We start from the raw sequence: 15,561 nt of genomic DNA on the forward strand, positions 1-15,561 counted from the left end.
AAATGTTATTTAAATATTAATATCCCAATTTAATGAGTAGGTATGATAGCTGATAAATGTTGGATGCATTAATAAAAACATTATACCCTTAAAGAGAGAATACAAGTTTAAAATTTAAAGATAATATTATTATGAGACAATCTCAAACCCTGAATATAGACAATAAAACGGACAAAGAACATATGTTTAGACATTCACAAATATTTGAACTAAGGAGATGGATAAAGGTAATCTTTTGGTGGAATAACTTCGCATTACTAAATGTCACTAATTATCTTATCTCCGTTACCAAACAGTTAAATTCTCCCTCACTTTATTTTCCTTTTTTTTTTGTCTTTCCGCCTATTTTTTCTCTGCAATCCAAGCGAGTTGTCAACTCAGTGTCTCAGATCACCGGCGCCGATTTTGAAACCATGGAATCGTTCAGGAGTTTAACCGTAACTCAGCGGGATCAGATATTGGTTGAGCAACAAGTCTTCGACATATTCAAAACGTTCTACAACCTGCCTCCGAGTTCTCAATCCTTCATGTAAATCCCTAAAGCCCTAATGTTTAGAAACTTTTATCTGTTTTGGATTTTATATTCGACTTTTTCTGACAGGTTGGAGCTTCAACGAGAAATCATGTGGAGTACTTAACGAAAGGATTAACAGGGCTCGGTCCTTCTTTCTGCGTATTAGATGCCAAGTAGATCACTTTTTTAGCTGTTTTTTTTTAATCAGTACTTCAATTAATTACAATTCAAAATAAAATTTTAATTTTTATTGTTTAATTTGCAGTCGTCCTTGGATTTGTTATTGGATACTTCATTCGATTGCTTTACTGGACGAGTTTGTAGATCCTGAATTGGAAGATAATACTATTGATTTTCTTAGTCGTTGTCAGGTAGCCAAATTTCTGATATGCATGTGTATATACATATCGATACAACTTGAACATCGTTATAAGTGAAATAATCACCTTAGCATTTACTATTATTATTAATAATTTGGTTTGAAGAATGGTTTTTATTACTGAGTTACTGAGGATATGGTCTTAAACACGGCATAAAGAGTTGCATGGCTGATCTCAATGAATTGGAAAATGCTTTGTATGTTCTGATTATCAGTTAGAAGATTAAAACTAGCATTGCAAGTGGATAAGTTGCATTTATTATGCTTTTCTATTCCGATATATTACTAGAGAGTATTTTCTTGGTTAGTTGTATGGTTGCCTTATATTGGGAGAAATGCATTACTTAAAGAAGTCTTGTGCTTATGCACATTGATTGATATGCCATAGTGCGTGTGCCCTACTCCATGTTTTACTAGCTTAGAGCTTGTGATACAAGCATGAGGAGATAAAACCACACATGCTTCCAATAGGATTTTGTTTTTGATTAAAATAAGGTTAGGAATCTTTAGTAAAGATTATGGTAAGTTTAGATTGAGTTAGGACTTTATAAGAGATTTACTTAGGATAATATTTGTTATTCAGTCGTATCTCTTAAAGTGTATGATTGGTTGAAACATATATTAGGAGTTTAATTTCTTTTAGTTTACTTAGGACTTTGACATATAGATACTTGGTTTGGCCACCATTGTTAAGGATGGAGATTTAAGTTTAAAAAACTTTCATCATAAGCCTTTTTCTTGTCATGGTTGAGTAATTCGCCCTATTTTTCTCTCCATTATTCGTGTTATTTATTCCCTAACATGTTATCAGGGAGAAGTTATCTGTTATTTGTTACTAGTTACCTAGGAGTGTGGTAGGGAACCTTCTTATTGTTATTGCTAGTCACAAGTTGATTAGAGTTGGTCTAGAATGAACTATCATTCTTGTTTTTCCATGAAAAAAAATGTTTCGTTTTTCTGATTTGCTAAACTTGGAGATTCAGAGTTTTCTGGGGTCTTGGTTACATATCAACCTGGTGCTCCCAGTTGGTGCTGATGGTGCTCAAGCTCATTGTGCACTGGCTAACTATGTTGCTCTTTTCTTTTTCTGAATGGTTATCTGATACTTCTTTGTATATTTGTTCTTATTGCTGACAGGGTCCTAATGGTGGTTATGCTGGTGGACCTGGACAGGCAAGTAAAATTTTGGATATGATCATTGTTAAACTCTTACCTACTATCTTCTGTATGCTAACGGTAATTATTGGAGATGGCCTATTCTCGAATGATTCTTATTTATATGAAACATTCTATTTTGCTGTGTGGGTATCCTCTTACCGCCTTTCAAGTTGTATCACATTTCAATTATATATGAGAGAACTAAATGAATTTAATTTAATTTTCCAGATGCCTCACCTTGCAACAACATATGCTGCAGTCAATTCACTTGTTACTTTGGGTGGTGACAAAGCATTGTCATCAATTAATAGGTGGTCAGGTTATGCAATAATTGAATTTGAAGTTTTTATTGGAAGCTATTTAACAGAAGTTTGCAATTTCCTTCAGAGAAAAACTATACATGTTTTTGCGGCAAATGAAAGATGCCAGTGGGGGATTCAGGTGTGACGCATTTCTTCGTCTTTTTTCAAGTTTGAACCCACCTTCTAGTGGATATCATGAAATTTAATTTTGTCTTTGAAGTTGCTTCACTAAGTATGACTTTGTATCTGGAGGTTAATGTTTGTATCTTTTTCCTTGAAGCAAGTATTTTTTAAGCATTTTTAATGATTTCTTTCGCAGAATGCATGACGGTGGAGAAATTGATGTTCGAGCATGTTATACAGCCATCTCAGTAAGTATGCAGTATGCTGAAAAGTTAATAATATCACTGTTTTGTTTGGAAAACTCCACTAATTATTATAGATCTAATGTTTCCTTTGGTTGCATATATATAAATATGTTATCGGTTTTTGTTTTTAAATTATGTACCACTGTTTTCAAGGTTATTCTTTGTGATAAGCCAGCCATCTTTTGTTGATCAGGTTGCAAGTCTCCTGAATATTTTGGATGATGAACTTGTTCAAAATGTTGGAAATTACATCTTAAGGTCAGTATCTAGCTTTTACTTTGCTTTGAGGTAGTTATTTAAGGCAGCTAATCCTTTTTCCTCCTTTTTTGTCCTAAATCTATTTTAGGTTTAGTGGGTTTCCATATCTGTTTTCTACGTTTTGTTGCTGTTAGTAAGCACATTTATTTGATGTAGCATGCATAAAAATTGCTAAAGCCTCGTCTTAGGTGCTTCAAGGTTGGAACCTCTACTCATATTTCTCGTTCCCAGGACATTAAGGTGTTTTTATTGTAGTCTTCACTTTCTGTTGTTTCGAATTGTGGTAAACTTGAATGCTTCTCAGGACTGAGTGATGCGCTTTGGTTAGTATGAATATACTGTTATAACCAAGGAAAGCTCTTAGTGTAGCCAATAGCCATGTAGTCTGTCAGTAGTAGTGTTGGCCACTTTGTTTCATTGACCAGGGTCCATCCCTGGCAGCCTTGAATACCGAAAGGAAAAATGAAGACTTTTAGTGTCCCTATTAGTACATGTTGTCGTTCTGCTTCAATGGCATCAAAAGACTTAATCTTCGACATATACTTCAAAATAATATTATGCGATGGGTTGGCCTTGGATTGAGTGCATATTCTTATTGATTACTTGAGCTGTGTCTTGATTCCTATTGTGTCATCCATGTGACTGAAATCGTTTATTGCATCTTTTTGAAGTTGCCAGACTTACGAAGGTGGCATTTCTGGGGAACCTGGTTCTGAAGCTCATGGGGGGTATGTTTTACTCTGCTCTCATCTTTGCATGTGTTTCAAATTATAAAATTATTACTTATCCTTGAAATTTGATTGATTGTTTACTTCCTCATCAATACCATATATGTCGTTTTGGAATTCACAATACTCAATATGAGTCTCCTAAAGTTGTGTTAATTTGTTCATCAGGTACACCTTTTGTGGGTTGGCGACAATGATTTTAATCAATGAGGTCGATCGTCTGGATCTGTCTAGCTTAACTGTAAGACCGTATCATTTCACTTCTTTAAGTTTGTTAGCTTTCTTCGTACTAACTATGATAGCATTCTCTTGTGAGTATATTATAATAAACATGTACTTTGAGTTCTATAGGATTGGGTTGTTTTCCGACAAGGAGTGGAGGGGGGATTTCAGGGCAGAACTAATAAACTGGTTGACGGTTGTTACTCATTCTGGCAGGTGATTTTTTATTTTTTATCATCTTATTCATGTTTTTATTGAGTTGAAATGAAATATAACCAAGGAAAGTGATCAGGGAGGAATTTTTGCATTACTAAAAAGATTAAATTCTACTAAACGAGTAAAACCAATACCATTGGGAGATGGAGAAGGTAGTGGTGAAGAAAGTCCGCAAACCACCGCTTCATCAGATGCAGCTGGAGAAGAAGGTTTGAATGAGGATTTATCTCTGGGTGGCAGTCATTCTGAGATTGGAGGTACGCTGGTTTAGCAGTCCCTGATTCAGTTCTGTTTTCTTTTTTTTTTTTTTTTCTATCTATAATTCATGAGAGTTGTATTTTAATTTTGCTTTTTGTTTTCTTGTTTGCAGATCAGCACAATACCTCATCTCAAGTTAATGTTATCGATATTGATCATAATCATAGCAAGGGGCATGCAAATGTGGAACCTCTTTTCAACAGCTTGGCCCTGCAGCAATACATTCTTTTATGCTCACAGGTTCAGTATTCAAACATGGTTGACTCAATATGCTTCCTTGTTCTTTGGTAAAGTTTGAAATTTAGTTTTGTACTTAAAAAGGTAAAAAATTAATAGTATATATATTTTTCAATTTAAAAATATAGTCCAAAACACAATATTTTCGGTCAAAATTTGCTTATACACTTACTGAGTTCATAAGGATTTGCTTTTGAATTTGGTATGATTACATGGGTGTGTTGATAAAAATTTTGATGGAAAATACTTACCATGTTAATGATTGGATCGGAATTTTTAAACCGAAAAGTAATTTTTTTTTTAAATTTTAACTACAGGGACTAAATATCATATTTCATTCAAGTAGGACTGGGCCTGGCTGCGTATTTTAAATTTTTTTAATTTGTCAAAACTTATCTCCGAATCAAATTAGACTTCAATATTTGTTGTTCAAATGAGCTGATATCTTTTATACCTCCTGTTTCGGAATCAGGAGCTGAATGGTGGACTGAGAGACAAACCTGGTAAGTCTAGAGACCATTATCATACATGTTACTGTTTAAGCGGCCTTTCTGTGTGTCAACGTAGCTGGTTGGAAGACGAAGATTCTCCACCCTTGCCTCGTGCTGTATTAGGTCCGTATTCAAATCTTCTGGAACCCATTCACCCCCTATATAATGTTGTATTAGATCGTTACTGGGGAGCACACGAGTTTTTTACCAAGTCTTAAGCAGGTCTTTGGACTTCCGAGATTTGCGGGTTCAGAATGTATGATAGATCCTGATTTACAATTAAGTTATGAATATATAAAAGAAGCATGTATAATGATGGTTTTTTTTCTATTGAAATCAATAATCTCTCTTGTCAAGACGATATTGATAAGTCGATGGATGCTTTACTAAAATCTCAGAAATCAAAGAGGTATGGTGAATTCGAGAAGGGATTCAGGTCCATTGCATGGATGGAATGTAATAGTATTGATTTATATAGATGTAGACTTTGTTTAGAATGATATGAAAAGCTCAGATTAGATTGGGATTATGGTTAGAAATAGGGTAAACTAAAAAATTGGTCACTACACTTGTGGTTTTTTTTTTTGTTATTGAATTATGAAAAGTTTCATTTTGGTTATTAATGTTATCGATTTATAATGTTTTGGTTATTTGTCTGTTAATGGCCTTTACATCTTTAACGGAGAAGCGGGGTGACACATTAATTTAAGACTTAATATCTAATTTGATTACGAAAACTTTAATTTGATACTTTTACAATGTTATCAATAATAATTCAAAAAAATTATCTAAAAATTTCTACAAATATTTAAAAATCTGAAAATTCATTATTTTTTTTGAAATTACAAAAATATTCTTTAAAATTATAATATAAAAAAATTAAAAAATCATTAAAAAGAAAAATCGCACCAATAATTTAAGAAATGGAATTTGGTTTGATTTGTTTCACAAATGATGAAGGAATCGTCCAAGTTCGATCTCGATCCCAAAAACTACCAGATTGGAACGAATGCCTCCCACAGTGCAGCGATGGCGAAAGCAGCTGGTAAAACAAGTTGGCCGCTATAGAAGATGGAACACAGTGCGCTCTTTTCGTTCAATGGAGCAGATGTTGAACACCGAGCCACCGTAGCAGAATCCTTTGCCGCTAATGAAATAGTAATCGAGTCCACATCCCTTCCAGTTCCAGCTGTCCAGTTGTGAAGAGGATGATCAGCACTGCATGACTCGTCGTAGTCTGTCTTGTTCACCTCTACCACATTCTGGTCTGGTTCCGATCGTATACAAAAACTGGGGAATAAACAAATACAAACAAACAAGAAAGATGTATGGTTAAGAATTAGGCAGGTTTTAAACTATAATTTGAATCAAATTCAACTCACAGCGCCAAGCTTTTAACATAATGCTTTCATCTCTCAGGTTATGTTATTCAATCTCCAGAGGTGAGGATAGCTCTTCAATGTCTATATTCCAATATGTCTGACAAGTTACCATAAAAATGTTTTTATAAATTTTTTAACATAATTATAACTTTAATTTTTTTTATAATTTCAAAAAATAAATAATGAATTTTCAGATTTTTTTTGATATTTTTAGAATTTTTTAATAATTTGTAAAAGTACTAAAGTGAATGTTTTAGTTATAGTTTAGGGATCAAATTAGATATTAACCCTTGAATTAATCTGTCACCTCACCATTAAGGCTATAACCACCTTTAACGGACGAGTGATGAAAATGTTATAAGTTAATAACATTAGTGACCAAAATATAACTTTTCATAGTTCAATAGCAAAAAAAGAAGAAGAAGAAGAAGAAATTTTACCAAAATTTAGTGACCAATTTTGTAATTTACCTTTAGAAATATGCTGATAATAATTGTTTGAGAATTTTAAGTTTTTAGTATGGGATAAATTTCAAAATTATACAATAATTTTGGTTTTATATGTAATAGTATACATAAATTTGGATTTTGTGTAATTTTATACATGAAATTTGATTTGATTCAATTTTCATAAATTATTAACGTAATTATTGATATAACATCATTTTATGTTTATATATTGCATTAGAAAATAATTATATTTATGCAATATAAAAATAAATTGATGTGTTTATTTAAATGTGTATGATTGAATCAAAATTAAAGTTTCATGTATATAATTACACCAAATTAAAATTTTGTGTATAAGATTACACATAAAATCAAAATTCGTGTATAATTTTAAAATTGATCCTTTTTAGTATTGATATAAAATATCATTGCGAAATTTAAAAAATTTAAACTTCGAAGAGAGGTTAGAAAGTAAAGAAAAAAAAGGGGGTTAATATCGCAGGTTCTGATGTCAATGTAAGAACTACCAATAGTACCTCTTCAACCATAAATAAAAAGATAATGCGTTTCAGCGCATTTGAACTCACGTCTTCCTATTAACAACAATACCCATACCAATCGAGCTAAAACATAATGTAAAACAGTTTTGACATTAATTGACACACAATAAAAAACAAAAGAATTTTAAATTACTTTTTTTATGTAAATTTAATAAAACATTCTTTTATTTTTCCAGAAACACTATCAAAGTTCAAAACTCAAAATGAAATGACCAATTTACCAATAAAAGCTTACTGAAATGGGCCTGATATTTTATTATTTACCAGAATGGGCCATTTTCCGGTAAATTGCTTCCACGTCACCGTGATGTCAAGGGACGTGCCAGGAAATCGTGGCCACGTCAGCGCGCTTTGCTGACGTGGCAACAAATCACCCCCTCGTGGACGCGATTTGTTGCCACGTCAGCAAAGCGTGCTGACGTGGCCGCGATTTCCTGATGTAGCGCGTTACGAGGGACGCGATTTGCCCGCTTTTCCCACGTTAGGTTTTTGGATTTTAAGGTTTAGGGTTTTTAAGGTTTTGGAGAAAAAAGTAAACAAATAAGTCGCACCCACGTGTACGCACTTTTGCTATAGTAGGTCTTGAAAAAATAATTTCGAGTTGACGTTTCTGGGCAAATAGTATAAAATCGCTTCTAGCAGGATGCTGTTTGATAAGAATTTATAAAATCGCGCTCTCGTCGACGCGCTTTTGCTACAGTAGGTCCTGGAAGAAATAATTTCGACTTGATGTTTCTGAGCAAATAGTATAAAATCGCTTCTAGCAGGATCCTATTTGAGAAGAATTTGTGAAATCGTGCCTTCGTGGACGCGCTTTTGCTATAGTAGGTCCTGGAAGAAATAATTTCGACTTGACGTTTCTGAGTAAATAGTATAAAATCGCTTCTAGCAGGATGCTATTTGAGAAGAATTTATGCAATCGCGCCCTTGTGGATGCGCTTTTGCTACAGTAGGTCCTGAAAAAATAATTTTGACTTGATGTTTCTGAGCAAATAGTATAAAATCTCTTCAGCATGATGCTATTTGAGAAGAATTTGTGAAACCGCGCCCTCGTGGACGCGCTTTTGCTACAGTAGCATGTTTGGGCTGAGGCTATAAATTAGGCAGAAAATGTTCTCAGAATGCATAAGTCACAGCAGAAACAATTTAGAGAGGCTAAGAAGGTTAGAGTTTCAAATATGAGTGAACGTATTAGTGCTGTTATTTACTACGATTGTGAGGTTTGCCACACCGAGAATGGTGTTGTTTTTTTGTCGGAGAATACGGTGCGACTGGTTTTTAACCAGAACATAGATTTGACAGAACTTCGTAAAAGAATTGGGCGTAAAATTTTTGGAACGACGCCAATGAAAGTTCTGTCTATTACGTATCGATTCTGTTCACGCGCGGGGAAAATCGCCCCCTCGTGGATGCGATTTGTTGCCATGTCAGCAAAGCGCGCTGACGTGGCCGCGATTTCCTAGCACGTCCCCTGACATCGCGCTGACGTGGATGTGATTTCCCGGAAAAGGCCCATTCCGATAAATAATAAAATATCGGGCCCATTTCGGTAATTTTTAAAAAAATTAGGCTTTTTTTGGTAAATTGCCCAAATGAAATATGATAAAGATATCTATACTATTATATAGAAAAGGAAGGTCTTACTTGGCACGTGTTTAGTCTATATATATATTTTATATTTTATATAATATTGGTCAAATATCACTTTTAGTCCCTCTACTTGACACATGTCTAATCTTTTTGCATTTTACAGAAAATTGGTCAAATATCACTTTTGGTCCCTCTACTAGGCCTAAAATTAAGATTTAATCTTTATAGTTGAATTTCTACAATAATTTGCTCCTTTCTTTTCATAATGTTTAGTCCAAATAGTTAATATTGTTGATTATTCCGATTAATTTTTTATGTGAATTTTTAAAAACAAAATACTATTCTAACAAAAAAAATTGGCATGATAAGCTAGAATAAGTCATTTTAAAAAATCCACATTAGCTACCAAAATTATTAATTGTGTTAATTATTTCGATTAACTAATGACATGATTTCTCCTCTTTTTTAGTTATCATAAGATAATGGTAAAATTACAATTTTGATTTCTCTACTATTCTCACATCTAACATTCATTATTTATATTTTAATTTTACATAGTTTGGTTATTTACTTTTACAATGACATTAATTAGTTCAAATAATTGACATACTTATATGTGATAATTACGTTATTATTTTACTATCATATCTTTTGCATGTTGACAAGTGTCAAAAAATAAAAAAAAATTGTTTGTCGTTGAAAGGCTAAAGGTGATTATTTTCAACAATTTATAAACGTCTTAACAAAAAAAAAAAGACTATGAACGTGGCAACGTGGCTTAACTGTATTTTTCTATAGATTATATAACAATGGTCAAGTTTCATTTTTGATCCCTATACTATGCTCAAATTTAAGATTTAATCATTATACTTCAACTTCTTGACATAACTTGGTACCTTGACTTTTACAAGGTCATTGATTAGCCCAAATGTTTTATTTTGAATAAAATGATGATGTAATTTTTAAGAGTTGTTAACACCGCTAAACTTATCTATTAAATTCATGTCATTTGTAATTTTTTGTTACATGTGAGTATTTTTTAAAAAAAATTAAAATTTAATGGTGTCGAAACCTTTTTTTGTTGGAAATTGACTTATATTTTGAAAATGAAAATGGGAGTCGCCACCAATCCTTTCTATGAGGTGTGATCGGATCACCTCGTAATTTGATCGTTTTAATAAAATGTTTGATTTATTAAAACAATGAATTTTGGTCTACAAAATCCAGGAGATGGGTTCGGGAGTCGGTTACGCACGAGGAAGGATTAGCACCCTCATGACGCCCAAAATTGATACCTAGTTGATTAGTTGATGTCTTAGTGTCGAGAATTGAAAATTTGAAGGGAGTTTAAAATACGATCCCTTTTTATATTAAGGCATTACATAACTAAATTTATAAAGAAAACAAATGAAAAGATAAAATAAAAATGTCATACTCGTGAGTAATAATAAAGTAGATACAATGAAAGTGAAACATCAATTTATAACGATGATATCATGTCGTGATTGAATAATGAAATAATAATAATCATGATAATAAGGGCAAAAAAAAGAATATAAATGCTTAATGAAAAGGAAATATAAGTAATATCAAATTTAAATATTTTAAAAGAATAATAAATAAATAAATAAAAAGTAAAAGAATAATAAATAAATAGATAAAACAAATATAAATAATATCAAATTTAAATATTTAAAAAGTAAAATAATAATAAATAAATTGATAAATAAAATAAAAATAATATTAAATATAAATATTTAAAAAGTAAAAGAATAATAAATAAATAGATAAAACAAATATAAATAATATCAAATTTGAATGTTTAAAAAGTAAAAGAATAACAAATAGATAAAATAACTCATAAAAGGATGAAATTAATTGAATGAAGGACTGAATTGAAATTTAAACAAAATTAAAGGTATAAATCATAATAAATTAAATAATAAAAATGAATAAGGGACTAAAATTAAATGCGCGAAAAAGGGTAGGGACCAACTTGGCAATTATCCCAAACCTTGAGACACGTGTCATCCCCTAAACAGGTCCACAGTGGTCCAGGGACTAAATTGCACAAAAAATAAAATAAAAAGGGGAAATTAAAAATAAAAATCAAGCAATAGGACGAAATTGAATAAAAGTGAAAAAGCGGAAGGACCAAAGCAGAAATTAAACCCTCTATTGTTGAAAACACGCGAATCCTGCGCGGTTCGGGTCGGGTCTCGAGTTGCACCTCAAAACGACATTGTTTTGGGTGTTTATTTCCCAAAAAGGCCTAAGGACCAAAATGAAATAAAATAAAGTTAAGTGGTAAAATTAAAAGGTACAAAAGGACTACATTGTAAATCGCCTAAGGCGGGCTGGGTCGATAATCGGGTCGCGTCACAAAACGACGTCGTTTTGGGCTTTATGAACCCAGGCCAAAACGACACCGTTTTGATCCCCTATTTAAATTAAAAAACCGAAAAAAATTATTTTCAGCTTAGTTTTAAAAAAAAACTGAGAAACCTCTCTGCTTTTTTTTTGAAACACGCCCTAGGGTCCAGCCATCGGCGTCGTCGTGGACCGCCGTGGCCATCAGTCATCGGCGACGAAGACCGCCACCTCCGGTGGTCGAAAAAATCAAGAAAACTCCGTTTTGTCTCCCTCTTCACGTATACCTTCGATTTGGAGTTGAAATCGTCAGTATAAGGCCAAAATTCCCAAAAATAAAAAAAGGACCCTTTGACTCTCAACGCCCTCCGCCGCAGCCCTGGCCGAATCCCCAAGGATTCAACAGCCTCTACAATTGAGAACCAACCCTTTACAGTATATTTTTTAGGCTTTTTATAGTCGATTTACAATGTTATTTTTATATTTTTCTACTGTTTCTTGCGTGTCGTTGCTGCTCTTGCTTTTCCGTTTTTGTAGGCGTATTTGGAGTCAACCGATGGGATAGAGGCAGTTGAAGGTGACAGACCTCGGGGTGCAAGCATGCTGACGTGGGTGCGGCGCAAAAGGGGGCTAGGGTTTCTTTTTTTCTTTTTTGAAAACTGTTTAGGTTTTTGGGTCATTTGGGCCTGTAAATTTGGGCTTGACATTCTTTTGTAACTGGACTATTTTTCTAATTTGGGCTTTATTATTTTTCTAGTTTAATTTTTTTGTTTTATTTGTTTGTAATCTAGGCTCGGGCTAAATTGGGCCTCTACAAATGGTATTAACAATTGAAATTGAATTTTAAAATTCAAAAAGTAGAGAGACTTAATTCTTAAAAGGAAAAGTATAAAGACTAAATTTTAAATGCTTGAAGAGTACTGAGACTTGAAGTATATTTTCACTTTCAAAATGTATTCTATAATTTGGTTAAAGAACAATCAACCCAATGTGAAGCGTGGTAGGGAGCCGTACTAATTTTATATCATGCATTAATTTAATTTTTAAATCAATATTTTAAATGATTTTGATTATATTATAATTCTTTCTTTATCTTAACATTATTATGTAAATTAATAAATCTATATTTTAAGTGTTTCCGAAAGTGACATAATATATATTTTTTTATAATTTTAGTGTGGATATATAGTTGGTTTTGTTATGGAATAAAGAGATAGAGAGTAAAAAGAAAAAAGAAAAGAGAATGGAGAGCAAAAGAAAACGTATGAATTTTATTGATCAATTGGGACATATACAATGTTTCTCTAAAGTCTATATTTATAGACATAAGACGTATAAAGGAGATACAACTCTACTTCTAATTAATATTAGAGTCTTAAAACACATTGAACTTATTTTGATCTTAATGGACATCCACTTAATAATAAAATATTTATAACGCTCCCCTTTGGATGTCCATTAGTAGATAATGTGCCTAATTAAAACCTTACTAAGATAAAAATCCTTTGAGAAAAATATTCTTAGTGAAGGAAAAAAAATACACTCATCTATAATACGCATAACATGCTACCTCATTAAAAATCTTACCAAGAAAATCTAGTGGGACAAAATCTCATTAAGGAAAAAAAGTACAACACGTATTTACTCCCCTCATGGCTACATTACATGATATCTCATATTTTATGTATTTCATCTCGAATACTAACTTTTCAAATGATCACTTGAACGGATTTGCTAAAGATTTATATCATCATTTTTCTGAAAGTCATGAGTTAGGAAGACTTTTGGGGATATATAGTTTGATCTCTTCTTCAAGAGTTCCAACAATAGTCATAGCAAATTTTGATCATAATCCTTCTATACATGCGCATGTTGGATCATTTTATAATATTTCTTCAACTATTATTCATTAAGTCGAATTTACCGCATATGTTTAAATCAATTCAATTCATATAAATATTTAGGCAAACAGAGTGAACAAGTTCCTAGGAATTTCTATATGCTTCTAACATTCTAAATCCTGCAAGGATTTTAATATAAACTTCACTATATAGTGATTCGTATAAAATGTTGTAACAACAATCATAAGACACATGTCAAATATTTCATAAAGTGCTAGACTTAATAATATATCTAAAGGTTATTGCATCCACTACAAAAAAAATATTATATCTTTTCATAATTTGTACCCCACTAGCTTTATACCTTTAGATGTTTGAACTATTGGTCCACAAACTTCACGAATTTAATACAACTTGAATTGTGTCTTTTTATTTTGGCCTTATACATATATACAAAAACTTTTGTTCTAAAAAAATATGGTTTAGCTACTAACTGGAGGCATTTAATTATTAAATTTGCTAAATCATTTTATATGCGTAAACATCAGGCTTTGCAATACTTACTCGCACCAAGTATCTAGCATAAAATAATTATTGAAAACCTGAGTGATAAACTCACCAACATTAACAAGAATTATCTTGATTGTATAATTTGAAAGTTTTGTTCTTAAACAAATAATTAAACAAGTAATCTTGCAACCTACAGGTAGTGAGTTGAAAACTTACATGTGATTAACTTGTAGATGCATATACCAAAATCATATTAAAATATCCACTTGTTGGACAAATGAGCCCATATTTCTTTCAGAAATGCAAGAGGTTCAATCTCAACTTTTTCTATTGAGATTTAATCAATCTTCTTTAAGAACAAGCAACACTTAATAAATGAAGAATCTTCAGGTTTTTTAATAAATATACATGAAAATTCTCATCTTGTCGCATCATTATTGATCAGGATGGTCTAACCGATCATGCCAACTAATTAATGTATTTGGACTAGTAAACTTTCGATTTATCGTCTCATGTGATTAAATCATATTAATATAGATAGTGACCTAGTGAAAATATAGATAATATTCATATAGATAGAAAATAATCTATCATCGATTTTAATAACACACCTTAAGTACTTTGTAGTAATTAGATAGTTCTAAAACCATACAAACAAATATTTTCTTTGCATAGGAGTGTATAAGCATATCATAAATGCACACCAATTAAAAATTGAAACATTTAGGATGAAACTATTAATTTAAATTTTAGTATCAATCTTATTATCCATTTTCACATTATCTTCATTTTTCCACTTCTGGTGAGAAGAATTATCATGACAACCACTTTTTACTATTACAGAGCAACTTACCACATCCACATTCAAGATTACGTCTTTCAGATTTTTTATGTATTGCTGCATTCACTTCAGGGAATGAAGTAGATCTAGTAGGATGAGCTATACAATTTTCATTTAATAGCTTGTTATTTCATTCAACCACGAGTAAGATATGATATTAGTTTAGAAGATATATTAAAAATTTTTCACAATATTACTACTACAAGAGCACATTTGAAGCATGAAAAGTTGAAAAAGTTTTCTTTAACAAGTTATCATTAGCAATATTATCCCCACATAATTGAGAACTCTAAATACTGCAGAGTTAAACTCACTTGTAAATTTAATATTACAACTTCAAATGTATCCAATCATAATGAGTTTTAGATAAATTTATCATATTTCAATGGCCATATTTTTCTCTTAAATTAGTCCATAATTCAAGTGGATCTTTCACAATCAAATCCTAAAATTTCTCAATTCTTTTCAAAAAAGAGATAGGTATATCATGCATAATATAATTCAATATTCGAATCTCTCTATAAAAAATGTAGATATTTATAGCAAGAACGATTCATACTAAATATAATTTTTCCCCATTCACAATCGCAATATGATATCATTTACAGAGAATATCTTTTAAAACTAATGCATTAACCATAACAAATTTTGTTCTTTCAGATATTGATATATTAGCTCTTCTAGAGCTTTCAACAAATTTTGTACTACCAAATAATTAACTCTTTTGGAGCTTTCACCTAATTTTGTATAACCAAATATTGCAATAATATTGGTTTGTTTCAGTACCAAATAAGATAAATCATTTCTATTTTAAGGATAGTATTCATTGTTACATAGTCACCAATACATATATTTTCTTTAAAGAACATTAATATAGTTGAACAAAA

General features: G+C 31.6%; 2 protein-coding genes across 2 annotated transcripts; one reads left to right on the top strand and one right to left on the bottom strand.

Moving 5' to 3' along the window:
• The first annotated feature begins 246 nt into the window (after window positions 1-246).
• On the top strand, window positions 247-5,558 carry LOC107892292 (protein farnesyltransferase subunit beta). Its single transcript, XM_016817325.2, is given in 15 exon segments — window positions 247-529; window positions 602-618; window positions 621-687; window positions 780-885; window positions 2,031-2,066; window positions 2,280-2,362; window positions 2,439-2,492; window positions 2,673-2,724; window positions 2,915-2,979; window positions 3,651-3,707; window positions 3,876-3,948; window positions 4,059-4,145; window positions 4,222-4,402; window positions 4,516-4,643; window positions 5,113-5,558. Coding segments are annotated over 15 exon segments (1,359 nt in total). The 5' UTR covers window positions 247-413; the 3' UTR covers window positions 5,350-5,558.
• Window positions 5,559-6,123: 565 nt separating this feature from the next.
• LOC107892764 (lamin-like protein) lies at window positions 6,124-6,828 on the bottom strand. Its single transcript, XM_016817815.1, has 2 exons — window positions 6,821-6,828; window positions 6,124-6,421 (listed from the first exon to the last, which is right to left on the bottom strand). Exons 1-2 carry the CDS (start codon window positions 6,826-6,828, stop codon window positions 6,124-6,126), a joined length of 306 nt encoding a protein of 101 aa, XP_016673304.1.
• Window positions 6,829-15,561: the final 8,733 nt, after the last annotated feature.

This window comes from Gossypium hirsutum, chromosome D09, assembly GCF_007990345.1.
Source record: "Gossypium hirsutum isolate 1008001.06 chromosome D09, Gossypium_hirsutum_v2.1, whole genome shotgun sequence".
Classification (NCBI taxonomy): Eukaryota; Viridiplantae; Streptophyta; class Magnoliopsida; order Malvales; family Malvaceae; genus Gossypium; species Gossypium hirsutum.